This window comes from Pantherophis guttatus, chromosome 2, assembly GCF_059756535.1.
Source record: "Pantherophis guttatus breed Tessera chromosome 2, ASM5975653v1, whole genome shotgun sequence".
In the NCBI taxonomy this organism is placed as follows: domain Eukaryota; kingdom Metazoa; phylum Chordata; class Lepidosauria; order Squamata; family Colubridae; genus Pantherophis; species Pantherophis guttatus.
The window spans coordinates 276,743,755-276,770,945 of NC_142064.1; the positions used below are offsets into that span (position 1 = coordinate 276,743,755).

Genomic DNA, 27,191 nt, shown 5'->3' on the forward strand with positions numbered 1-27,191 from the left:
AGTTCTGCCCCTCCCCCAAGAGGCGGAATGCCTGGAAGGGGATTTCCTGCTGGAACTTTCGCTTTCCTTTCCCCTCCTCTCTGGCCGGTTGCGCCTGGACATCTGCCTAGCAACAATGACGACACGGGGATATCTTTTTTCTACTGGTTGAGCCTGCCCAATCACCGGCTTGCTCTGGGTTGTTCCTTGTCGGTGACCCGGGGCGCGTCTTTCTCTGCCTGCGACTTCAGAAGCCCTGAGCGGAGGCTGAGGATGGCGGCCAGGATGGCTCTGCGCTTCCTGTCTCTTCTGCTGGTGGGGGTCGTTCTTCGGGAGAGCTGCTTCGGTGAGTCCCTTTGGGGGCGTCTGGGGTTCCGGCCCCTTTTTCTACTGTTGGGAATCCATCCAGGGAATCTCTCTCTCCCCTCCAAAAGTTTCTTCCCAGAAACAGAATCCTGATTTGGTCCTCTTTCTAGTCCGATCTCCCTCTGGCCACTCTCAGAAGGGACCCCAAAGCGTGGATGGGACTCTGCTGCCTATCCTTACCCTCCTAGAGCCCCCCCTGGGAGCAGGACAAGAGTGGCCCCTCCAGATCTCAGTCCAGTCTACCTGAGTTTCCCTCCCCCCAGCGCAGTTCTTTCCCAATTTCAAAGTGGAGGTTGTGGGAAAGCGGCGTTTCCATGGGATCAGGACAATTCATGAACCTCCTGGCTGCCTTCGCCCAACCCCTCCGCCTGGGTGGCCTCTCCTGCCTTTTGGGGGGCTTGGTGGCTCTAGGAAGCCTTGGGGTGTTCCTAGTTGTTTGCTCTGAGAAACGACCGTTTGAAGGGAGCAGCATTTCCGAAGGCATTAAAAAAGCTGTCAGGATCTTAACGATGAAAAAGGCTGGGTTGGAGGCAGAAGAAGAGAAGAACCTCTGGAGGGAGACCATGAATTGAATCGCTTGCTTGGACACAGACAGGCCCAAACTCACCAGCCGTTCCTGACTGGAGGCACTTTCACCATTGTGAGGATGCCAAACCTATGCACACCTGTGTTATAGTCACACCTGTCATTTCTGACATGAAGAGGATTCGTGGCTGTGAGGACTCCCAACCTGTGTTACATTCACACATTTCTCCTCTCAGGCAGACTTCAGACTTCCTCATTGCTCAGCCCCACAAGGGAAAGAAGCAAGTTCTGGGTCACGGAGAGTCCGATTCCCCCTCCTTCTCTTAGAGAAAAGCTCTGATCCCTTTGGATTCTGAAATCTCCCCAGAGCAGGAAGTGGATCTGGGCCTCCCTCTCCCCAAAAGCTCTGAGAAGCCCCTGGGATTGTGGGAGGAGCAGGAAGAAGGAGGCCCAGGCCTTTCATTTCCGTGGTGTCTAAGTTCCTGGAGGCTGTATGGGTCTGGATGGGTAGAAACAGGCTCAGACTCAACCCCTCCAAGACTGAGTGGCTGTGGATACCAGCATCGCCTGATCTAGCTACCCCATTACTTTTGATGGGAGGGGAGCTACTTACTCCCTCTGAAAAGGCTCTCAATCTTGGCGTCCTCCTTGATCCATGGCTGTCCTTGGTGGACCATCTATCGGCCGCGACAAGGGGGGCCTTTGCACAGGTTCGCCTAGTGCGCCAGTTGCGGCCTTTCCTAGACAGGGATGCCCTCCGTACAGTCACTCAAGCTCTCATTGTCTCTCGGTTGGATTACTGCAATGCCCTCTACATGAGGCTGCCCTTGTGGCGGCTGCGTGGGTTGTTACGGGAGCTTCCCGTTACTCTCGTGCAACATCTCTCCTGCGTGAGCTGCACTGGCTGCCGGTGGCCTTCCGGATCAGCTTCAAGGTGCTGGTATTGACCTATAAAGCCCTACATGGCATGGGCCCGGGGTACTTGCAGGACCTCCTCCTACCTCCCTCCCACTGCCCTGTGCGTTCACACAGAGCTGCCCGCCTCCGGGTGCCGTCGGCCAGACAGTGTTGGCTGGCGGCTCCCAGGATGAGGGCGTTCTCTGTGGCCGCACCGACCCTTTGGAATGGGTTACCCACCGAGCTCCGGACGGCTCCCGATCTCCGCCCTTTCCGTGCTGGCCTGAAGACATGGCTGTTCCAGCAAACTCCCTGATCATTCTACGAGGCTTTAAATCTGGGGATTTTAATTTTGGATTGGTTTTAAATTTTATTGTTATTGTTTTTTATTTATGTGAGCCGCCCCGAGTCCTTCGGGAGAAGGGCGGCATATAAATTTTAATAATAAATAAATAAATAAATAAATAAATTTGGACTGGGAAGGGCTGGGAAACCATATTGGAGGGAATGGGCAGTAGGACCACAGGTAGTCCTCGATTTACAATAATTCATTTAATGACCGTTCAAAGTTTCAATGTCATTGAAAACTTTTCACACTTATGACCATTTTAGCGTCCTCATGGTCACGTGACCGAGATTTGGATGCTTGGCAACTGGTTCATATTTATGACGGTTGCAGTGTCCCCGTATCACCTGATCCCCTTTTGCAATGTTCTGACAATCAAAGTCAATGGACAAGCCAGATTCACTTAATCAGGTTATTAATTTAACAACTGCAATGATTCATTTAACAACTGTGGCAAGAAAAGTTGTAAATGGAGCAAAAAACTCACATAACAAATGTCTCACTTAGCAACAAAAAATGTGGGCTCAATTATGGTCATAAGTCAAGGACTACCTGTATTTATTTCTCTGGACTTTGGAGGTTCTGCCCTTTTATATGCAGACCCAGGTTCTGCCCAAATAAGTCCCATGAACGATCCTGAAAATGATCTTCAAAATCTTTGGTGCCCTGAAATAATTTCTGATCTGAAGAGCTTTCAGAATGGACACAAACAAGGGGCCTTGGAGATTTTCCAGTTTCATCTTATTTTCTTTTAATTCTTTTAATCCACAAATAAACTGTTGTTTTTCTGTTCATTGGGCAGCCTTAGAGTCTCTTCCGTGTTTGTATTTTGACGATAAAAACTAAACAGTGACTTAATGTGATTTTTTTTGGGTCATTGTTAGTAAAGTTTAGCATAGTTTTCTGTCTTGTGAATTGAGCCTGTCCTCCAAAGAAGGGCTGAAAAAACTTTGTTGCTCCTCATTCCGGAGTTTGCATGATAGAAACTGACATAATTTTGTATCTTTATCTTGGATTCCCCAGAGGGGCTTTAAAGATGACAGGACCCTCCAGACAGAGACTGAATTTAGGGAGAGGATCCCAGCTGAGCCCCCCACCCCCAAATATGGGCGATGGCAGCAGAAGCTCCCAACATCCTCCTTGGGGGCAGGGGGTGGGGCCAGGATGGAGGGGCCAATGGTTTTCTGGGGGTGAGGAGAATTCTGGGAGTTGAAGTCCAAGTGTCGGAGTCTGAGAAACTCTTAATTTAGGCCTTTACGTTAAGAGTAACACTGATCATGTGAAGAGTTGGGTAGCCAGGATCTCAATCCCCTCCAAGGTGGCTGAGGGGCATTTCTGCCTTTCTTTGTGCTGACCAAGTGCAGGATCAGCCCCAGAGGAGGAGAAGGGTCAGAGCAGCTTCTGGGGAAAGTGAAGGGGGAGATTCAGGGGAAATCTGGTGCATTGCAAAGGTCTTTGAAGGAGAGTTTGAGGGCCCTAATTGGGTTGCTGAAAGGAAGGAATCTTGGTTTAATCAGACTGAGATTTTCTGTGGAAGGAGGAGGAGCCCCTCTGAGTCCTGGGTTCAAAAGCCGATTCTTGCTCAGATGGCTGAACTCTGGGAGGGGAGGGGGGATTTTCCAGCCAGGAAGGGGGGGGGGGGAACAGGGATGAGGAGGAAGATCTGGGGGACTAAGTCACTTCATTGATGCTCCCTTCCCTCCCCCCTTTGCCCTTCCCCATTTGGGTTTCCCCCAAAGGATCCCATGGCCTCTGGTCTCCCCCGGATTCCCCCTCCCCCATTTTATAAAATCCCTCCTCAATTCTGCACCTATTAACAGTCCAGGTTGGCCTTCAGTGAAGTCAGGATGGGGTTTTTTTCCCCTGTGAATGGAAAGGAGGGGGGACCAGGGGGGGTTTCCTGCTGCTTTTGAGCTTCTGGGAGGGTGGAATCCCCCCTTTTACCTGTGCAGCCATTGCAGCTTCCTTGGGGCAGAGGCTGAGCCACCCAGAAGGGGGTTTGAGGGAGGCCTTGATGGAAGGGGGGAGGGCACAATTGGGGCAGGTAAAGTTTGGGGGACCCTCCCCTCCCCTCCTCTCTCACCCCACCCACCTTCCCTTCCCTCCAACCCTTCAGTCCCTCCAGAAGCTCCTTTTTTTCCCTCTCAGTCACTCCCTCATTTCCACCATCTCCCCCTTCCTTCCCCCCTTCCTCCTCTGCCCCCCAACTCTCCTCCTCCTCCTCCTCCTCCTCTTCCTTCTTCCTCCCCAGAGCCTCAGATGGGAGCCTCCATGGGATCAGGGTCCTTGGCTGAAGCCCCCTAACTTCTCCCCTCTGGCTCCCTTCCAGGCGCCTCCTCCCACTCCATGAAGTATTTCTCCACCGCCATCTCGGACCCCAGTCAGGGGCAGCCCCACTATGTCACTCTGGGGTATGTGGACGGTCAGGTCTTTGTTCACTACGACAGCCACAGCCGGAGGATGAAGCCTCGAGTCTCCTGGATGGAGGAGGTGGGGAAGGAGGATCCCAAATACTGGGACAGAAACACCCAGAGAGAACGTGCCCAAGAGGTGGTGTTCAGAGAAAACCTGGAGATTGCAAGGAATCGTTACAATCAGAGTGAAGGTGAGTGATGGGCCGGGGGGCTCCTCCAGCCCCATAATCCCCTCCTCAGGAACCAGAGGGGGGAGAAAGCAAAAGTTCAAAGCGAAAGGCGGCCTCCACATCTTTTAAAAAGTCTTTTTTATATGTTTATTCTTTTTTTTAATAATATAAGATTGTCCTTCCCTCCATAACTGACGTTTTCTGCCAACTGCAGTTAATAAAAAGATGTTTAGAGAATATTGATATGGATAAGGATATAAACTGAGGTAAAAAGAGACTGAAATCTCCCCTCCGCCCATGAAAGATGGAGGATCTGGCCTTGGTGGATCTCCTGCTGTGGGGGAGGAAGGGAATCACAGATCCCCCCCCCAAAAAAACCAGGCAGGTGGATCCTAATTAGATCTTGGGGGAAGCAGATCCTCGTCCTTCTGTCTGTTTCCACCCCAGAGAAATGAGGGATCGAGTGCAGATCCACCTGGGGAGACTAGATCCCTTTCCTTCTCCCCCTGTTTGGAGGGGCGAGTGGGGCCCAAATGCCAGGAGCTTCTTCTCACCCTCCAGTTGGAAGGAGAGGCCGGGAGGACCAAATGGGGGGCTGGGGGCTTTTGTGGGGGGGGATCTCAGGGCCAGGATCCTCCCAATCTTCATGGGGAAGAGACGGAAAAGAAAGAAACCTCCATTTGGGGCCCTTCCAGAGTCTCTCGGAGCCTTCATGGCTTCCCATCCTTGGTCCCTCAGGCTGAACTCCTGCACGGCCCTCTTGGTGGGGCTGCCCTGGAGGGGGGGAGACTCTTTCTTCAGCAGCCCCCCCTTCTGCCATCTTTGGGGGACAAGATTCACCTGCAAGGAACCTTATTTGGGGAGGGTCTGCAAGGAAATGTGTGTGTAAAGAGAGGCTGCTTTTGGCTGAGGAAAAGCTTCTCCACAAACAGGAGCCATTTTCCCTCCTTTCATCCCAAGGAGCTGCAGCCCCCCCAATTCTTCCACCCTTTCCTTGCCCCTCCCCCTCTACCGGTGACCCCCCCAGAGCTCTGCCAGTTCTGCCCCTGATCCCCCAGGATCTCCCCAGATCCCTCCAGGCCCCCTGCTGGCCTCTCAGGGGAGCAGAGCTGGACCCAGAGGGCTCCCCCTGGTGGAGGAAGGGGGAAGGAGACCGGCCAGAGTGGAGGGGAGCCTCCTTTCCAGGCTCAACAGCCCCAAATGTCCCAACCTTTCCTCAAAGGGAGGCTGCTTCCTCCCTCCCATCGCCTGAGTCACCTCCTCTGGACCTTCTCGGGCTCCCTCCTCTCCTTTCGGAGGTCTGGTGACCAGAAATATTCCAGATGTGGCTGCACCCTTGATTTTTTTTGTTTAATTTGATTTATATGCCGCCCTTCTCCGGAGACTCAGGGCAGCTTACAATGCATTAAGCAATAGCCTTCATACTTTTGTATATTTATACAAAGTCAGCTTATTGCCCCCACAAACTGGGTCCTCAATTTACCTACCTTAGAAAGGATGGAAGGCTGAGTCAACCTTGAGCCTGGTGAGATTCGCACTTACAGTAATTGCAGACAGCTGGTGTTAATCACAATGCTATCAGTCTGCTGAGCCACCAGGCCCGTTTGCTCTAAGGCTTTGTGATATTAGCCTGTGTTTTCAATGCCATTTTAATGATCGCTGACATCCTGTTGGTCTTTTTAATTTTTTAATATAATTTGTATTAAACCTTTTAAACAAAAGATAAAAACTAAAAGAAGGTAACAGAAAGAAAAGTGATAAAAAAATCAAAGAAAAATAAAAAAAAGTACAAGAAAAGAAAACAATTGAAGAAAATAAAGAAAAAAGACATAAAGAAGTGGCTTCTGATATTCTTCACAGCAGTTCTAAATATTACTACATTTTAGCCCCTCTAAAGCAGCTTTTCTTAATCTTTTGGCCCTGAAGGAACCCTTGAACTATTTTTCAGACCTCAGGAAACCCCTGAAGATCCAGGCTCAGAGAAAGGCTGAAATTGTTTCATGCATAGACTTTTTTTTTTTTTTTTTAATTTGATTTATATGCCGCCCTTCTCCGGAGACTCAGGGCGGCTTACAATGCGTTAAGCAATAGCCTTCATTCTTTTGTATATTTTATACAAAGTCAGCTTATTGCCCCCACAAACTGGGTCCTCATTTCACCTACCTTAGAAAGGATGGAAGGCTGAGTCAACCTTGAGCCTTGGAGAGATTCGAACCAGCAGAAATTGCAGGCAGCTGTGTTAATAACAGGGTGCACTAAACCACTGTACTATCAAGGCACCTTTGAGATGCATTAATAGTGTTCTTACACGAACAATAAAAAAAATGAAACTTGCCTTTTCAATGTGATCCCTGTGCTTTCTTTTTACTGCACAAATATTCAGTTCTGTGCCAAACTTGAAATAAGAACACATTTCATCTTCAAGTGAAATAAGACAATTTCTGTCTTGGCTTTTGATGCTTCTGAAGTACGACAGAGCTTGTTCCCAGAAGTTGAAAACTGCTGCCACATGTTCAGGGCCTTCCTATGAATGGCAGGAGATTAATCTTGGGCAGAAATCCAGAACTATTTTTCCCACGGGGAGATCAGGGAATCTCCTCTCGAGAGCAGGATCAGATTGCAGCTCACGAGGTTCTTCCTCTTCCTCCAAAGGGAAGTTTTCTGGCTGAGCAGAAGATGCAGAGAAAGGATCCTTCACCCGTCATTCCTGGGTGTGGAAAGGGAGGGAAAGGACTGGTCAGTTTAGTTCAGCTGTACTTACAGGAGGTTTTCCATTAGATTTGAGAATTCCTGGCATCCTTCCTCCCTCTCAAGCCCAGACAGGAGTAGAAACATTTCAAGATTTCCTTTTGGTTTTTTCAAACGTTCAGTTTTCGTTTAAATCCAAGAATCTGTTCACTCGAAGTTGAAATATCTTCTCCAGGGCCTTGTAGAGACTGTGAACTTCAAACTTCATTTCAAAGGTCAATAACCCTTTGGGTCTCCAGATGAGACTGAGCCACTTGCTGCTGTTGCTAAGGAAAATATTCCTTTGTGGCCCTTCGAGGCTTCATTCCCACATTGCACTAAACCATGGTTTGTTTCTGGTTAGCCCAAAGTGGGAACCAGCCTTTGTGACTTGGTGCTATTTGTGAAGGTAGACCAAGATTTATGCTCACAGAGATCCCTGCAAGCTTTTGTGTAGATTAACCAGATCCTCTTTGAGGCCATGAGATTCTCAGTCCCTTTTTGCAGCCGCAGATTCAGGCAACTGTTCCCTCTCTGGGATCCCTTCCTTCCCTCCCAGAGAAAACAGCAAAAAAAAAGATGGAAGGATCTCCGTCCCTCTGTTTCTTTTACCAGTCCTTTTTTCGGTCTCCCTTGGGTTCCTCTGTTGGCTTTTCCAGATTCCCTTTTTCTGGGGAGATTCAGGGACTCCATCCTGGAGGTGGAAGCAAAATGTAGGGACGCAGGGAGAGGGAGGGGAGAAGGGCAGTTAGTGATGGAGGCTTTCTTTTCCTTGAATGCTAGAGAGGAAACAGTCCCTGTGTCAAAGTCCCTGTAGGGAAGGGGAGTAGCTCTGTCTATCTTCGGGACTCCTGAAACCATCCTCCTGACTGTCTTTTAGGCCTGCACACATTGCAGCTGATGTATGGCTGTGAGCTCCAGAGAGATGGGAGCAAAGGAGGATTTCGTCAGTATGGCTATGAAGGGAGGACCTTCATCGCCTTCGACAAGGAGATCCTCACCTGGGTGGCTCCTGAACCCCAAGCCCAGATCACCCAGAGGAAATGGGATGCTCTCCCAGGAATGAATCAGGGACAGAAAGCCTACCTGGAGGAAATCTGCATTGAGTGGCTGGAGAAGTACTTGTCCTACGGGAAGGAGACATTGCTGAGGACAGGTGAGCATCTGAATGCAGACTGGACTTTCCTCCTTTATGGCTGGATCTCTTGTACACATTCAGCCCCTTTGGCCCCCGGTCTGGAGCTTGTTTGCCCTGGTGGGAATCCTCCCCCTTTCAGCCTCTCTCCAAGACATAGGAAGCCCTCTTTGGTTCCCATTGCCAGGCAGCCATTCAATGGACCAGGAAATGCAGCCTCTCCCTGGCAGGTGTCTGGGTGGATCAGGCAGGAAAATCACTTAAGGGTGCCCTGTTCACACCCACAATGAGGCAACCATTTGGGGCTATTCAATGAAACCCCCATTAGCCAAACTGTAGTTGGGAGTGGTGGGCACCCTTAATTTCCCCCCATTAACTCTGCTTCTCCTCACATCCCATAGGCGGCTCCCTCCCTGCCTTGCACCTGATGATGCACCTCCCACCCCCACCACTAGAGGGCTCCACTTCTACCATTATTAAGACATCAGTGCCCCCACTTGGGCTAAGAAGGCCATGGATGAAGGGTTCTTTTCTTTCCAGGGCAGTGGTGGGGGAGCAAAGTTTCTGTCAACCTTTCTCTTAAACTTCAAACGGGTTCCCACAATTCTCAGTGATCTTTCTCAAAACAACCCTCTCCCTACCTTCAGGAACACCCCCTCATGCCCCAGGGGAGCTCACATTATAATCATTTCCTAGAATTTTTAAAATTAATTTACTATGTAGACCACCCCCTCTCTCCTAGGTCTATCTCTTCCCCCCTGGGGTCCTTGATCCCTCCAGGATCAGATGGATGAGATTAGGATCAATGGAGGAATCCCCTCCCCCGATGATTGCCAACAGCCCCTCCCTGCCTGGGGAAGACCCTCTCCTTTTTCCATTGGCATCAATCTCTCTCTGCCCCCCCCCCCCTTTTCAGAGACAAAACCTCTTTTCCAAATTGATCAGTGTGAGATTCCCTTTGATCTCTCTTCCTCTTAAAATTGTGGTTGTGTCCCTTGGAAAGTTGTCTGGAGCAGCCTCAGATTCAGGGGAGCAGAAGAGGATGGAAAAAGTAGGGAGAATCTTCTGTGTTGCTGTTTTGAAAGGGAACTTAAGAGACCATCTCCACTATCCCTCCCCTGAAGGGAGCAGCCCAGGATCAGTCAGAGTTCAAAGCAGTCAGAGTGGAACTTTCTTGGACCTTTAATTTGCTGCTGGAGGTTTTTCAGGCTGAGTCCCTGGGAAGGACTCAAAATCAGGAGTTCTTGTGGTTGAGCATTTTCCAGATTTGGAGCATTTCCTAAATCTATTGGAGATGCTGCAGGTGTGGAATGTGGATTAAAACTAAGTGGTGGGAGATTTCCTGTCCCTCCAAGTTTCTCATCTACCTTCCAGGCTCTGGAGGGGCTCAGAGTTAATTCTGGGGGTGCCATTTCTGCAGAGACCCCAAAGGTGACGATGAGCAGCAGGACGGAGGCTGAGGATGGGATGGAGATGCACGTCTGCCGCCTGGATGGCTTCTACCCCAGGGACATCGATGCCTCCTGGAAGAGGGATGGGGAGGTTTGGCTACAGGACACCTTCCATGGGTCTCTGGCCCCCGATGCAGATGGGACCTACCACTACTGGCTCAGTGTCCGGATCGATCCCAAAGAGAGAGACCGCTATCACTGCCATGTGGATCACGATGGTCTGCAGGATCCTCTGGACGTGGCCCTGAAGGGTGAGAGGCTGCAGGGAGGGAAAGGCTGGGCTCTTTGGCAGACTGGAGGGTTGTGGGAGAGAAATCTGACCCCAGCTGTGTCCAGATGTGAGCAAAGCTAACCTCTGAGTCATTGATTTTTCCAGTGTTTGAGGTTGGTGAAGCTGCAGGGACCAGACCATAGAATTGGCTTCAGGTGATGGAAACTACAGAATCCCATCACAATATTGGATCGATCCTGATGAAATGCCCTTAGATCCTCTCTTAGGCTTCCCTGTTTCTTGCTGTCAGCAGAAAAGCAGCAGTTACGCTGAGCACCAGAAAGAGATTTGATTTTGTTTACAATTCCTAAGGTTCAAACATCAGGAGTCTCTGGTAGCCTTTTTCTGAAGGCAAATTTTGACTTAAAATTGATGAACTGCAGCTGCCTCCAGGAAATGCAGAGAGGCTGGACTGATGCATCAGGAGTCAGAAAAGAAGCTACCAAATCTGATTTTTTTCCCATCAGAGACTAACAGGGTTTCCTGCTTTAAAGGTCAAAAGGTCACCCTGTGTGGCTGCTCTAAGAAAGAAGTTGCACATTATTGTATGATATGATGTGTGAATTCCTGAGGCTCAGCATAAAACCCAAGGAAAAAATCCCTCTCTCAAGGGGTTCTGTATATGCTCATAAGAGAAAGAGCCCATGGACTTTTTAATTTTGGGTATTTCCAGCTTTCATTTCTGTAGGTCTCTTCTTCCCTGATTGGGAAGATTGTTTGGGGTTCTTCTTCAATGATCTGCTCTTTCTCCCAATTCAGAACCAACCAATTCAAAATCCAACCTGGGGCTCATCATTGGCTGTGTAATGGCTGTACTTGCCGTGATTGTGATTGTTGGGATTTTGGCTTTTATTTACTTTCGCAGTAAGTATTCTTTTTTGGATGATTGGGGGAAGATGGGGAGCTTCCTCCTAAGTCTCTCCCTTTGGGGAGATTCTTCTGGGCTTCCTTCTGTCCTGTTTTCCCAGCCCTCTTGGGGAGCATCTGAGATCTCAGCCTCTTGCTGGGACTCCAGTCTCGACTCAGACTGAATCTGAGATTCAGGCAGTCCTGTCTTCTCCTGACCTGGGAAGGGGCATCGCAGTTCCGTCCTTTTCAAAGGCTTTGTTCAAAGAGCAGCAGAGAAGGATTTCCATGAAAATCTTCCTCCCCTCCCAGTTGCTTCTGCTGCTTCCCCCAATTCCCCTCCATCCACCTCAGAGGCAGCAGCTCTCTCTTTTGGGCAAATCAGGAGATACATTTGTATTTTGAAGATCTTTCTGTCTTTGTTGATGGGACAAAGTGACTGTGAAGTATCTCCTGGGGTTCTTCCTCCTATGGAGGGAGAGTTTGGATGATCTCCGGTGGATTCTTTTGAGCTTTCACTGATTTTTATCCTTGCAGAGAGACGTCAAGATGGCTACAATGCAGCACCCAGTGAGTGTTTTGTCCTCTTTCCATGTAATCTCCAATTTAGAGCAGGAACCACAGAGTCAGTATTGGTTGAGAGGGATGTGTGTATGTATGTTTCTGTGTGCTATCTTCCTCTTCACCCTAAGAACCAGGCTGGGGAAGATGGGCTCCCTTTTCATTACAGCCAGATTGTTCTTGGAAGTGGAGTCTTCAGGGAGAAACATCTGGGAGAAGGAACCTTCAAGAAGATGAGAAGATCTGGCTGGTGGAAAGTCCCTCTGACTGAGAAATTGCTCTGTTTCCCAAGTAGGCAGAAACGAAAGGCCTGGCCAAAAAAGAATCAGAAGTTCCATAAAATTAGGGATGACAAGGGGCCATTTTGAGAGAAGAGGAGCTTTGTGGGATGCCAGCTGGATCTCCCCATGGCTCACTAAGCACAAACTGGTTACAAAAAGAAACTTTGGCTCCATCTGTAGCTTTTTAGGTCAGCTGTGCCTTCTGGTTTTGTGTGATATAAATATAAATTTTAAGAATTTATTATGCCTTTCTTATGGCTTTTAGCCAAAGCAGTTTGGTTCAAACTCTCTCCATGTTATTTGTGGGTCTTTTTTTTTCTTATAAAGTTTTTATTTTTATTTTTCATAAACACATTTACATGTACAGTCATTTCCATCATTTTTCATTCATCTTTTCTTTTGACTTTCATTTTTCATTTTTACTTTTACGGGGCTGCTCTTTTACCTCTTTTATTTGTGGGTCTTTGAAGGTGTGCGAGAGAGAAAGGGAGGGAGGGAGGGAGCTGGAGTCAGAAAGAGCTGAGCTGCCCCACCTATAAGCTTAGAGAGAGACCTCCTCACCCCCTTTTTCTTTCTTTCTTTTCCAGCAAGAGACAAAGGATCCAACAGTTCAGACCAAGGTGAGTCGGAGGGAGCTGCTGCTCCTGCTGCTGCATGAGCCATTCTGCCCCTTTGCAAGACTTTGGAGAGATGGATGCGGAAATGAAAAGAGGGAAAGGCTCCTATTTTTTTAAGCAGCCCCCCCCCCCCCAATTCATCCTCCCTATGTCAGCACTGACATAGAAAAGGGAGGAGAAGCCTGAACTTTTGCCTGCTAAATCCCTTTGAAGATTCGGTCTCCTCGGAGATGGGGAGGGGGGAGACATTCCTGTGATCTGACGAATAAGGAATCAGGAGAGTGACTTGGAAGATAGCCAATGAGAAGCAGAGAATTGGGGATCAGAAAGGGAGGGATTGGGGGGCAAAGGTCAGTACTGACCGCGAAGAGTCAGGATCAGGTTGCTGTGCTCGAATAAAGAGAAAATTTCCTTAAAGATCGGCAGTTTGGAAGTTCATTTATTTTGAGATAGCATCGAAACCTGACACCCTATGTGTCTGGTTCTGGTGGAATAATAAGAATAATTGCACCCACTTTGGCCTAGTGGTGAGGGCACCAGGCGAGACCATGAGTTCTGGTCCCGCCTTAGGCATGAAAGCCGGCCGGGTGTCACAAAATTCACTTTCCTTGCACTGGTTCATCCTGCAGAGGAGAAGGGAAACTCTCCCTGTTGGATTCAGGCAGAGGAGGCAGCCCAGAGTCTGCATGGTGGAGCCTTGACCCCCTTTGGAGGGAATTGCCCTCAATTCTTTGAAGCGAAATAGGGAAACTTCCAGCAATGTCATGATCCCCAGAGACGCTTCTGCTGGCATAGCTGAGACCTGACTGATTGTGGAAGGGGGTGGGGGGAGATTCCCTCTTTCAGAGATGTGCCCAGCTGGGTTTAGGGTTTGGCCCCAACGAGATCCCAGCCAGGATTGGTGGGTTTACAGTGGTCATCTGAGAATCTCTTCTGGCACTCAGGATGCTCCCACCTCACGATTCTGGTTATGACTCCCTGTTTCTGACTCTGGGCTGACATGATGGGCTTGTTGCTACTGTACCAGCCTCCCTGCTGCATGGCCACCTCCCTGCCTCAGTTTCTGGGGGCCACCTCAGGATTGCCATGGACTTGCCCAGGATTCTGGTCCTGGGAGACTTCAATCTGCCATCCCTGGGTTTGGCCTCGGAAGCAGCCCAGGGGTTCATGGCCTCCATGGGGTCTGTGAGCCTCTCCCAGATCGTCCTGGGTCCGACTTGAGACAGCAGTCACACACTGGACGTGATCTTCTTGTTGGAGCAATGGCAACATAATCTGATGGGGGAATCTGGTTTTTATTGATTGTTTTAAATATTCTACATGCCATTTTATTGAATTTTACTGTGAGCTGCCTAGAGTCACCTTAATGAGATAGGTGGGATGGAAGTTTAATTACTAAATTAATAAAAAGCTTTATGTCCTCTGAGAAGTTTGTGAAGCTGAAGAGGTTTAATGGTGAAGAGAGAGAGGATCAGGACAAAGCTATTCCTGTCCCTGTCCCTGTCCCTGTCCCTGTCCCTGTCCCTATCCTATCCTATCCTATCCTATCCTATCCTATCCTATCCTATCCTATCCTATCCTATCCTATCCTATCCTATCCTCTCACTCTGTGTCTGTCTCTCCAATGCAGGGAGGAACCAGGCCATTTAGCAGCCTCCTCGCAGGTGAGTGGCCCCACTGGGGTCTGTGTGGGGAGGAGGGAGGCAGGGAAAGGAGGGCTTTGAGGTCCAAGGACCAACGGATGGTGAAGATGCTTTGGGAAATCCCTCTTCTCTCTCCTATTCATCTCAAAGGCTGGAAGGGAGGGAATTTGGGGGAGATCCAGAGGGGCTCTGGGAAGTGGGGGGCTCTGCCTGCCCCCAAACTCTTCTCCTGCAAGGCCAGACTGTGGCTCCTTTTGGGATCTGACTGTCTTGGATCAGGAGGCTCAGAGAGCTGCAGAGAGGAGATTTGTCAAGGAAGGACGTAGCAGCTGTCCAGCTGAAGTCAAAAGACACTGAGACAAACTTGTGGGTTAGATATATAAAAGTATTTAAGATTTATAGTTGCAGCAGACAAGATAGTCAGGAAGACAGGAACATCTTGAGGTAAATCAAAAGGCACACGGAACACACAGACGAAAAAGGCGGGAAAAAGGGAAACTCCCCCTTTATACCCACAGCAACCAATCACAGCGTGGATTGCCTCATGCAGAAGCCAGTTCAACCAATCAACTACTGCCCATTGCACACTTAACCTGTTCCAGCTCCTAAATTTAATATCCTAACAAGCCTGGGGGGTCCCCAGTGCAGGAGGGAAATAGGGGCAGATGAGGGGCTTCTTGTGGGTCTTGCAGTCATGGATGGAGAAGGGGCTTCTCTCCACTCCTTCCAGCCCTCTGGGGATCCCTCCCTCCAGATGCTGAAGGAAGACATAGGGGGAAGATAAGGATCCGTAGATCTCCGGGAGCAACACAGACTAGTATTGGATTCCTATATTTGAGGGGGGACATTGATTTTATGTAACTTGTGGGGCAGGTTCTCAGCTGTCTCAGAGCCAGTCCCAGCCCTGCCTCTCCCTTCTTTCTACCTTGGAATATCCCACCCAGCAGATCCCTCTCTTGAGGAAGCAGCAGTTCTCAGGAGTGGGATCAGATGGGCAGATTGGTGCTGATCCCTCAGCCTGGGTGGTGGGATTCTTCCTCTGGGCTCCCTCCCAGACTGACCCTGCCTGCTTCTTCCCTCTCTTTGCAGCACGAGTGGACAGTCCCAGCATGAGGAGAGACGAGAGAAGATGGGACCGACCTTCCCCTGAATTAGGCCGGACTCTCAGGCCCATCCTGCATGCTTGGAACCAGGATGCATTTGGGGTCTTTCACCATCGCTTTTATCATTGGATCAGTAACCTTTTGTATTAGGATTGAGGAACCGAGGAGAAAAGAACATCTTACGTGTTTATAATTGTGGAATCAAAAGGATTCAAACTGGAATTAGTAGATATTATTTTATTTTTTATTTATTTGTATCCTGCTGAAGGCATTGAAGATATCTAACACACCTTCTCCTCCTATTTCCCCCACAACAACCACCCTGGGAAGTGGGTTGGGGTCAGAGAGAATGACTGGCCCACCCAAGCCGTCTTTCGTGGCTAAGGCGGGATTTAAACTCACAGTCTCTTTCTAGCCTGGTAACCACTACAACAAATTGCCTTGTATAGCTTGTAAATAGCTTTGTAATATAGCTTGTAGCAACTATGTTGTTATTTTTGGTGACCTTTAATAGGCTTCTGCTGATTAACAGGTTTTAGAGAAGGGCCCATAGCCCATAGTTGGTAAAGTTCCTAATTAAAAACCTAAGGAAAAGTTTCACAATTAAGAACCAAAACACAAGTATTTAACAGTGGACTCAGAGATAACGATGGAAGCGGTTTGTGAGAAATAAGAAATTGGGTAGACTTTCTATGAATAAATTATAATAACAGACTGTTAACAGAGTGCTTTGAATTTTAACTTTGCTGTTGTTCAACTGTTAACTATTTTTCCTTTCACATATGTAATCTACGACAGGTCAGTTAGGCTGCAAATAGATCTACAAGATTATAAATTTTGGACCTCTTTTGCAAGGCGGGGAAGCTAATATTGTTGCAATAGATTTCTCAGTGTTCAACTGGGGGGGGGGCATAATATGTCTTCCTGTTTTTTCATTAATTTTTTTTCATGTTTTTGTTTAGTTTTGTTCTGTCTCTGTTCAATCCTTTTCTTTTGGATTTTAATCTTTTACACAAAATACAATAAAATAAAATGGTCAATTCTAAGAGAAATGGAACAGGAGATTCACAATTTGGCCTGGCTCCTTTCCCCCTAACTGTTGCACATACCATAAGAATACGAAAATAGTTTATGGAAAATAAATGGTTTTGCCTTCGTCTTACCTGAGTTGCTGCCTGTTATTGGAAGTTGGAAATAACAAGGATTTCCCCCTCCTGGCTGTTCAGGGACCCTGAGTTCCCTTTGAGTGGCAGGAAGGGGAGGAACCAAGGCAAAAACTGGGGGGCTCCTTGGGGAGGAGGCAGCCATTTTCCTCCTGTGTCCAGATGTTTCTCTTCCCTCAGGCTGTTGGCCAAGTGGCTGGTCTCTGAGCCTCATCTGTGTCTGCCTTGTTGGGTTGCAGAACTTATGGGAAAGATGTCCCCCATATTACAGATACTCCTCATTTGATGATTATAATTGAGCCCAAACTTTATGTTCCTAAGTGAGAAATTTATTAAGTGGGTTTTGCCCCATTTTACGACCATTCTTACCACAATTGTTAAGTTAATAACACAGTTATTAAGTGAGTCTGGAAGGGTAGAGGGCCTCTGGAATGAGCAGGGGGTTGGACTGGAAGACCTCCAAGGTCCCTTCCAACTCTCTTACTCCGTTATTCTATTTCTGCCATTTGTGGGACCATCCAGAAGTCGGATATCACCATATTCCATTTTTCATGCTGAAGTTCTGGAAGCACAAATTATAATTTTTGCTATTCCTGGACTGGCCAAAGAAAATGAAAGTGTATATATAAAAAAAAGGCTAGGTGATATGAACTATTTTACCTGAAATAATAAAATGCAAACACTCAAACTGAAAAAGAAAAGCATACAGATCTGCCCATTTCCACTCAGAGTCATGGCTTATTGGAGCAGCCTATAAAAACAACAAAAATGTTTTTGTTTTAACAATTTTTGTTTATATTATTGTGTTGGTGAAGCTTTTGTTTTGCAAGCTGCTATGAGTCACAAGGTGGCAAACGGCTGTTTTTGAGTCGAAAAGCCAAAGGTGAATTCAGTTGCCTTCATGCTGGGCTGGGGTGAGAAGGAGGCAGCGTCATGAGGACACGTCCTCTAACAACGGTTAGCCAGGCGCCTTCATGTTACCTTGAGAAGGACACAAAAATGAGCCCATGGAGTTTTTCATTTGGGGAAATTCCAGCTTTCACTTCTTTAGGTCTCTTCCCTGATTGGGAGGATTGTTTGGGGTTCTCCGTCAATGATCTGCTCTTTCTCTGTGGGAGCCCCTGCCCTTTGGAATGAACTGCCCCGGGACATACGCAAGATTTCCGCTGTGCTCTTAAGACCCTGCTCTTCCGACAGGCAGGGCTAGCTTCATAAATTGAGTTTTAAATTTGGAGTTCTTAAATTTTTGGGTTTTTTAGTTAATTGGTCTTAAATGTAATACTTTTAATAATTTTTAAATTTAAATTGTGATATTTGTATTGTGTTTTTACCTGGCTGTACACCGCCCCGAGTCCTTCGGGAGAGGGGCGGTATAGAAATAAAATTATCTATCTATCTATCTTTCTCCCAATTCGGAACCAACAGATTCAAAATCCAACCCGTGGCTCATCATCGGCTACGTTGCGGCTGCTCTTGTCCCGGTGGGTGTGATTGCTGGGATCCTCCTGGTATTCTTCAGTAAGTATCTTTTCAGGGGGGGGGTGATGGAAGGAAGATGGGGAGATTTCTCCCAAGTCTCTCCCTTTGGGAAACTTATTGGCTTCAGAAGTCCTGTTTTCCCAGCCCTCTTGGGGAGCATCTGAGATCTCAGGCTCACGCTGGGACTCCAGTCTCAATTCAGCTAAGTCTGAGACTCAGGCAGTCCTGTCTTCTTCTAAGCTGGGAAGAGGCATCCCAGTTCTGTCCCTCTTAAAGGGACAGAACTGATCAAAGAGCAGCAGAGAAGGATTTCCATGGAAACCTTCCTCCCCTCCCAGCTGCTGCTGCTGCTTCCCCCAATTCCCCTCCATCCATCTCAGAGGGAGCAGGTCTCTCTTGGGGCAAATCAGGAGATACATTTGTATTTTGAAGGTCTTTCTGTCTTTGTTCATGGGACAAAGTGACTGTGAAATATCTCCTGGGGTTCTTCCTCCTACGGAGGGAGAGTTTGGATGATCTCTGGTGGCTTCTTTTGAGCTTTCACTGATTTTTATCCTTGCAGAGAGACGTCAGGATGGCTACAAAGCAACGCCAAGTGAGTGACTTGTCCTCTTTACATGTAATCTCCGATTTAGAGCAGGGACCAGAGGCACCGTTAATTGAGAGGGGAGTGTGCATGTATGTTTGTGTGTGCTTTCTTCCTCTTCCTTCGAAGATCCAGGCTGGGGAAGATGGGCCCCCTTTTCATTACAGCTAGGCCAGGGGTGGGTTCCACTTACTTTCATTATTGTTTTGCATTGGGAGCACGTGCAGTCCTTCTGCGTGCATGCAGCGCTTCTGCGCATGCACTGAATGTCTGTGATGACGGGTGGGCAGAGCCTCCCACCGCCGCTACTACCGGTTCGCAAGATCTGGAGCGTTAGGAACCCACCACTGAGCTAGGATGTTAGTGGGAGTGGAGTCCTCCAGGAGAAACATCTGGGAGAAGGAACCTTCAAGACGATAAGAAGACCCGGCTGGTGGAAGGTCCCTCTGACTGAGAACATGCTCTGCTTCCCAAGTAGGCAGCAAGGGAAGGCTTGGCCAAAGGAGAGTCAGAAGCTCCATAAAATTAGGGGTCAAAGGGGGGCATTTTGAGAGAAAAGGAGCTTTGGGGGATGCCACCTGATCTCCTCTTGGTCTCCCATCACAAGGCTCACTAAGTACGAACTGGTAAGAAAAAGAAACTTTGGATCCATCTGCATCTTTTTAAGTCAGCCCTGCCTTCTGGCTTTGTGTGATCTACACATACATTTTAAGAATTCTTTCCGATGCCTTTTAGCCAAAGCTGTTTGATCCAAACTCTCTCCATGTGTTTCTGAGTCTTTGATTGTGTGCGAGAGAGAGAGAGGGAGGGAGGGAGGGAGGGAGGGAGCTGGAGCCAGAAAAAGCTGAGCTTCTCCACCTATAAGCCAAGAGAGCAACTTTCTCACCCTCTTTTTCTTTCTTTCTTTTCCAGCAAGTGACAAAGGATCCAACAGTTCAGGCCAGTGTAAGTCAGAGGGAGCTGCTCCTGCTCCTACATGAGCCATTCTCTCCCTTTGCAAGACTTTGGGTGGATGAGGGGATGAAAAGAGGGAGAGGCCCCCCTTTTTAAAGCCCCCCCCCAATTCATCCTCCCTGGGTTCTCTCTATGTCCAGTTCTAGTGAAATAATTAAAAGAGTCAGTTTGGTTTAGTGTTGAGGGCACCAAGTGAGTCTAACTGGGTTGACAGTGAGTTCTAGTCCTGCCATAGGCATGAAAGCTGGCCGGCTGTCACAAAATTCACTTTCCTTGCACTGGTTCATTCTGCAGAGGAGAAGGGAAACTCTCCCTGTTGGATTCAGGCAGAGGAGGCAGCCCAGGGTCTGCATGGTGGAGCCTTGGCTCCCATTGGAGGAAATTACATTGGAGGATTATAAATGCTTCTCTGAGTGAGGGTGTCTTTCCCGCCACCTTGAAAGAGGCGGTTGTGAAGCCCCTCCTCAAGAAGCCTTCCCTGGACCCGGCTATATTATCAAATTATCGTCCAGTCTCCAATCTTCGCTTTGTTGCGAAGGTTGTTGAGAGTGTGGTGGCGTGACAACTACCCCAATACCTGGATGAAGTTATCTATCTGGATCCGTTCCAGTCGGGCTTCAGGTCACGATACAGCACAGAAACAGCATTGGTCGCGTTGGTGGATGATCTCTGGAGGGCTCAGGACAGAGGTTGCTCCTCTATCCTGGTCCTATTAGATCTCTCACCATCGACCATGGTATCTTACTGCACCGGCTGGAGGGGTTAGGAATAGGGGGCACCGTGCTTCGGTGGTTCTCCTCCTTCCTCTCTGACCGTTCGCAGTTTGCGTTGGCAGGGGGACAGAGGTGGACCTCGAGGCACCTTATTTGTGGGGTGCCGCAAGGGTCAGTTCTCTCACCCCTTCTGTTCAACATTTATGTAAAACCGCTAGGCGAGATCATCCGTGGTTTCGGGGTGAGTGTTCATCAGTATGCTGATGACACACAGCTATACATCTCCACCCCAGACCACCCCAATGATGCCCTTGCTGTGATGTCCCGTTGCCTGGAGGCCGTGCGGATCTGGACGGGGAGAAACAAGCTCAGACTCAACCCCTCCAAGACCGAGTGGCTGTGGCTTCCGGCGTCCCGGTATAGTCAGCTGGTACCATCACTGACAATAGGAGATGAGATCTTGCTCCCCACAGAGAGGGCCCGCAACTTGGGTGTCCTCCTGGATTCACGGCTATCTTTAGAAGATCATTTGACGGCCGTGGCCAGGGGTGCCTTTTATCAGGTTCGCCTGATCCGCCAGTTGCGTCCCTTTCTGGATCGGGACGCCTTGCGCACGATGACTCATGCCCTAGTTACCTCCCTTATGGACTACTGTAATGCTGTCTACATGGGGCTCCCCTTGAAAAGCACCTGGAGGCTCCAACTGGTCCAGAATGTAGCCGTGCGGGTGATTATGGGCGCAGCTCGTTACGCCCATGTAACACCTCTCCTACGCGAGCTGCACTGGCTCCCGGTGGTCTTCCGGGTGCGATTCAAGTTGTTAGTTATCACCTTTAAAGCGCTCCATGGCTTAGGACCTGGGTACCTACGAGACCGTCTTTTGCCACCAATAGCCTCCCACCGACCAGTTCGTTCTCACAGGGAGGGACTACTCAGGGTACCGTCAGTCAAATTATGCTGACTGGCGACTCCCAGGGGGAGGGCCTTCTCTGTGAGGGCTCCAACCCTTTGGAATGAACTGCCCCCGGAGATACGGAATATCCCTGATCTCCGTGCTTTCCGCCGTGCCCTCAAGACCCATGATGTTCCAACAGGCGGGGCTAAACATATGAACATGTGAATGATTTTTAAAATGTTATCTAATTCTGGGTTTTATTTAATTGGCCAAACTAAGTAATAATTTTAATTAGCAATTTTATGATGTTTGTGTGTCTATATTTTTCTTGACTGTACACCGCCTTGAGTCCTACGGGAGAAAGGCGGTATAGAAATATAATAAATAAATAAATAAATAAATAAATAAATAAATAAATTTGCCCTCAATTTTTTGAGGGGCAATGGGGAAACCACCATTGATCCCTAGTGGTTAGAGACTCTTCTGGTGGCATAGCTGAGACCTGACTGACGGTGGAAAGGGAAGAGGTTCCCTTTCTCAGAGGTGTGCCCAGCTGGGTTTAGGGTTTGGCCCCAACCAAGATCCCAGCCAGGATTGGTGGGTTTACAGGGGTCATCTGAGAATCTCTTCTGGCACTCAGGATGCTCCCACCCCACGATTCTGGTTGTGACTCCCTGTTTCTGACTCTGGGCTCACTGGACCAGTTGGGCTTGTTGCTACATACCAGCCTCCCTGCTGCATGGCCACCTCCCTGCCTCAGTTGCTGGGGGCCATCTCAGGGTTGGCATGGACTTGCCCAGGATTCTGGTCCTGGGAGACTTCAGTCTGCCACCCCTGGGTTTGGCCTCGGAAGCAGCCCAGGGGTTCGTGGCTTCCATGGCAGACATGGGCCTCTCCCAGACCATCCTGGACCCGCCTCAAGGCAGTGGTCAATAAACTCCGGATATGATCTTCTTGTCAGACAAAGGCAACATGATCTGATGGGGGAATCTGGTTTTTATTTATTGTTTTAAATATTCTACATGGCATTTTATTGAATTTTACTGTAAGCTTCCTAGAGTTACCTGGGCGAGATGGGTGACACAGATGTTTAATAATAAATAAATAAATATAAAGTCTGACTTCCTCTGAGAAGTTCATGAAGCTGCAGAGGTTGAATGGTGAAGGGAGAGATTTGTCCTCCTCAGAGGATCCAGACAAGGCAGAGACTCACTCGGTGTCTTTCTCTCCAATGCAGGAAGCAACCAGGTCATTTAGCTGACCCCTCGCAGGTGAGTTTCCCCCTCTGGAGGCTGTATGGGGGGAGAGGGAGGAAGGGAGGGGGGGGCTTGACATCAAATGACCAGTGGATGAGGAACATAGATTGGGAAATTCCTCTTCTCTCTCCTGTTCATCTCAACCACTGCAAGGGGAGGAATTGGGGGGGGGATTGGGACTATGGGGAGGGGTCTGCCTGCCCCCAAACTCTTATCCAGCAAGGCCAGACTGTGGCCAGATCCCTCTCACGATCTGACTGTCTTGGCTCAGGACTCAGGAGGCTGAGAGACCTGCAAAGAGGAGATCAGAGGGTTCCCACTGCAAGGAGGGAAAGAGGGACAAAAGAAGGACTTCCTGAGGGTCCTCCAGTCATGGATGGAGAGGGGGATTCTCTCCCCTCCTTGATCCCATCTGGGAATCCCTCCCTCCAGATGCTGAAGGGAAGACCTGGACTCTCTGGAAGCCATGAATCCATTTCCACTTGTATTTGAGGGGGGATATTGATACGTGTTATATAACTTGTGGGGCAGTCCCAGCCCTCCCCTTCCCCTCTTGCAACTCTGGAAATCCCACCCAGCTGATCCCTCTCTTGAGGCGGCTCCTCCTGCTTCTTCAAAGGGCTGATCTTGGCTGATCCCTCAGCCTGGACTATGTGATCCTTCCTCTGGGCTCCCTCCCAGACTGACCCTGCCTGCTTTTTCCCTCCTCTTGGCAGAAGGAGTGGACAGTCCCTGCATGAGGAGAGAGGAGAGAAGATGGGATCAGCCTTCCTCTGAATTAGGCCGGACTCTCAGGAGGAGCCTTCAGGGCCTCCCAACATGCAGGAACCCGGATGTATTTTGGGTCTTTCGTGATGGCTTTTATCTCCGAATCAGTAACCGTTTTTATTTTGATTGAGGAAGAGAAGAAGAAGAAAGAAAATCTTACGTGTTTATAATTGTGGGATCAAAAGGATTCAACTTGGGTTTAGTAGATATTTTTTATTTATTTGTATGCCGACGAAGATATTGAACATGTCCAACACACCTTCCTCCTCCTCCTCTTTTCCCCACAACGACAACCCTGTGAGGTGAGCTGGGCTGAGAGGGAGGGACTGGCCCAAGGTCACCCAGCTGGCTTCCATGGCTGACGCAGGACTTGAACTCACAGTCCCTTTCTAGCTTGGTGCTTTAACCACTAGACCAAAGTGGCTTGTGGGGCTCGTAATAGCTCTGCAATAGAGCTTGTATCAGCTACGTTGTTATTTCTGATGACCTTTAATGGGCTCCTGCTGATCAACAGGTTTTAGAGAAAGGTTTGTAGCTAATGAGGTGAGGAATAGGATGAAGAGTTGCTGCTTTTACTTTAAGGGAGAGTGAAAAGTTGTTAATCTTCATCATACTTGCTTGGGTTGAAAGGGAAGATTTTTCCCCCATCTCTTACGGCCTGTCAAACTGGCGTCCCACGGGCCGGATGCGTCCCACGCAGGCCATGCCCACCCCAGCTCCGCAAAGGCAAGAAACTTTGCGATCTGTCACGATCCGACCCCCAACACGATCGCGTTTGACACCCCTGGTATAACGTATAGTAGAATCTTCCCCAAAATTATTTCTTTTAAGAAGTGTGCGTTCTGAGATTTATGCCGTTAAAGTAGTTAATGTATTTCAATGTTTTTAAAGATTAAAGTTGACCGTATATTTGATCCTCCAAAGTTTGATACATAATTAATATACTGTACCAAGTGTAGCTTTCAAACACTAAATTTTTCCAGATCGTCATTTATGGATTTTCATGCTATAGAAAAAGGGAACATGAGATTGATTGCACAACCAGGCTGCTACCTCCTTAATTATTGTACATATATTGTAAATTTGCTGTAACTGTTGGCTGAAAATAAATGCTTTTGTTTTCTTCCCACTTGAGTTGCTGCCTGTTGTGGGAGGTTGAAGAAAGGAGGGATTTTACCCCCCTTGTTGATCAGAGACCCGTGGGAGGAACGGGAGGAACCAGGGGTGAAATCCAGCAGGTTCTGACAGGTTCTGGAGAACCGGTAGCGGAAATTTTGAGCAGTTCGGAGAACCGGTAAATACCACCCCGGCTGGCCCCAGAGTGAGGTGGGAATGGAGATTTTGCAGTATCCTTCCCCTGCCACGCCCACCAAGCCACGCCCACAGAACCAGTAGTAACAAAGTTCGGATTTCACCACTGGGAGGAACCAAGGCAAAACCTGGAAGGAGCAAGAACTGGGGAGGCTCCTGTGTGCTCCTTTGGGAAGGAGGCAGCCATTTTGTTCCTGTGTCCAGAGGTTTAGCATCACCAGCTGATCTTCTGTAAAATGGCCATTTGGTCTTGGCTTGGTGGCGGCAGCAACAGAGGCTGTTTTTCCCTCAGATCCACCTTTGCCTCAGGCTGTTGGCCAAGTGGCTGATCTCTGAGCCTCATCCAGTGGCCCTTCGGGAGACAGGAGTTCAGTGACTGGCCAGAGCCATCCTGTCCCCTTGCAGAAGGGCAGCTTCTCCTCTTCTGAGAGATCCTCTCTGGGCTCTTCAGGCGCCCAATATGGCCCAAGAGTGGGGAGACCCTTGACTGATGGGAAAGAAGTCCCCATGTTACAGCGGTTCTTTCTGGACAAGGAGGAGTGAAAATCATTGGAACTTTCACCCCAATTCCTTTTGGGCCTCCCAGATGCCTTCAAGAGCTGGCCTTCTTTGAGAGCCTAAAATGTAGACTTCAGGTGTGCCCAATCTGCGGCTCATAGACCACATTCAACCCTTGAAAACTAGTAATGTGGCCCCGCAAAACTTTTGATATTATAATAAGAAATAGACAATTCCTTTTCATTCAATGCTGCCCAGGCAAGCCGAAAGGTTGGACACGGCTGCTTTAAAGCGTTTTGTGAGGATTCAAAATTAGCGTCTTCTACTGATTCGAAAGTTTTAGAAATGCGTTTATTTATTAGACAACTACGACTGGCCAGCTCACACAAGCTGTTTGGGCCAACACAATAAAAAAAATATCAGTAGAAGAACAGGAGACCATAAATACAATACACAAAAGTCAAATGAGCACCAAGACTTTGGGAGCTGCTGATGACCTTGAGCTGGCTCTTGGACCGTGGACCAACTAAACAACTCTTTTGTATGCTCTTCTTTTAAATAAACACACACTCACACTTGGAAGGCAAGGCTTTACTTTGGTTGAGGTTCCTGGGGACATTGCTAATTCCATGACCTGAAAATCAAACTGATACTATAGGACTACAATTAATTACAGCCAGGGCTTCCTGGGATTTTAAGCTTCATTACTAGCACTTTAAAAGGGGATATTTGTGCTTTTAACTAGAGATGCTGGGTCTCTTTTTTTTTAACTTTAAGGAAGCATAATGTCTATGGAGATTCTCAGTCATCCGGGTCATGGTTGTCCCAAAGGTGCTTTTTCAAGAGGCAGCTGGACTTTCTGTTTTTTCTTTGAAGATGTTTTGCTTCTCACCTAAGAAGCTTCTTCAGCTCTGACTGGATGGTGGGGAATGGAAGGATTTGGAAGGAGAAAACGGAAGGAGGGTTATGACATCATCTATCTCCAATCTACAACACAGTCCTTTCAACAGTTCCAAGAAGGTTCCACACCCACTTGCACCACTCAGGTGACCCTGATGACACACAGATAAATCTCCAGGTGACCTTAAGAACTCAGTAGAAGAATGCAAATGTCCAGCTCTCTGCAAGGAGTTTAAATCCTTCCATTCCTCCTCATCCAGTCAGAACTGAAGAAGCTTCTTGGATGAGAAGTGAAATGTCTTCAAAGAAAATCCAGAAAGTCCTGTTTAAGGAAGCAGGTTTTCATCTCCTTAGCCAAGGCCTTTTCTTTTGGTATCAGAACTTTCTTTCTCAGCAACTACACAACAGAAAATGTCTTCTGGAAGCCCTTGGATACACCTGCAAGCATTAATTGCCACTTGTGGATTGCCCTCTAGAATCATTTGCCTTTAGAATCATAATTGCCCTCTGTAAGCTGATGCCTCTGTTGGGTTCTGTTTTCCCTGCAAGGCTGGCCAAGAAGTCAGGCTGGAACGAGGGAGGCAACTGTCAGCTGTTTATTTCTGCAGAAATAGAGAGCCTGACTCTTGGAATAGAGGTCCAAATCTAGCATGTTGTGTAAAATACCGCTCAGATATTCACACATAAAGTTTGTTATTTACAAGCAATCAATGGGATTCTTTCACAGGATTAGTATTCACTTCTGGTCAATTACATTTGTCTTTTTGTGTACAAGATTACATTTGTTGTACTTAGTACAAGAGAGCAAAACCTTCCTATTCTATCATTGTCAGGAATCTCCTGTCGCAGGTTTGTCTGCCTGCCTGTCTCACAAAGAAGCCGGCAAAGAGAAAGGGAGCTTACACAATCCAGCAGCTAATTTGATTAGTTCCATCTTTAGCTGGCTTGTTTCTACGTAATTTGATTAATTTCTGGCTGGCTTGGTGCTTAAAACAGTATTTGAGACTTTTCTTCTGATGGGATGGTTTTTCTTTCCCCCCTTTGCTGAGAGGAGAAACTGCAAAGCCTCGAGCCAGCAGGGGGCGCCATTCTCCAGCTAATCCCTGTTTCCGGAAATTCTTAGGGCCTTGCTGAGACTCTGGGATCTGAAAGGTTCTTCAAACATTTATATTCTTTTATGTTCTATATTTTATATTCTTGAACTATCAAGCTATCCCCTCCTCTTTTCCACAGACAGGGCCTAATTTCCACTCTGTACATGCTCAGTGGAAAAATGACTGCAGAAGAAAGGAGATGATTCAAGCCCTGAAAAGACCATTGGAAGTTTCTCATACTT

General features: G+C 48.2%; 1 protein-coding gene across 6 annotated transcripts; it reads left to right on the plus strand.

The window, feature by feature from the left end:
• On the plus strand, positions 1 to 24,272 carry LOC148115958 (class I histocompatibility antigen, F10 alpha chain-like). Of its 6 annotated transcripts, XR_015731800.1 has the most exons (13): positions 26 to 325; positions 4,443 to 4,718; positions 8,305 to 8,580; positions 9,980 to 10,261; positions 11,041 to 11,145; positions 11,665 to 11,697; positions 12,557 to 14,250; positions 15,319 to 15,751; positions 17,921 to 18,013; positions 18,537 to 18,569; positions 19,473 to 19,505; positions 22,360 to 22,393; positions 23,098 to 24,272. XR_015731800.1 is itself a non-coding variant. In XM_087884536.1 (9 exons), coding segments are annotated over exons 1-8 (1,305 nt in total). In that variant the 5' UTR covers positions 21 to 27; the 3' UTR covers positions 22,362 to 22,393; positions 23,098 to 24,272. The 6 variants fall into 6 exon arrangements, 4 of the variants coding, with proteins under 4 accessions (XP_087740662.1, XP_087740661.1, XP_087740663.1 ...); XR_015731802.1 differs by lacking the exon at positions 9,980 to 10,261 and having other exon boundaries at positions 1 to 325; XM_087884536.1 differs by lacking the exons at positions 11,665 to 11,697; positions 12,557 to 14,250; positions 15,319 to 15,751; positions 17,921 to 18,013 and having other exon boundaries at positions 21 to 325.
• Positions 24,273 to 27,191: the final 2,919 nt, after the last annotated feature.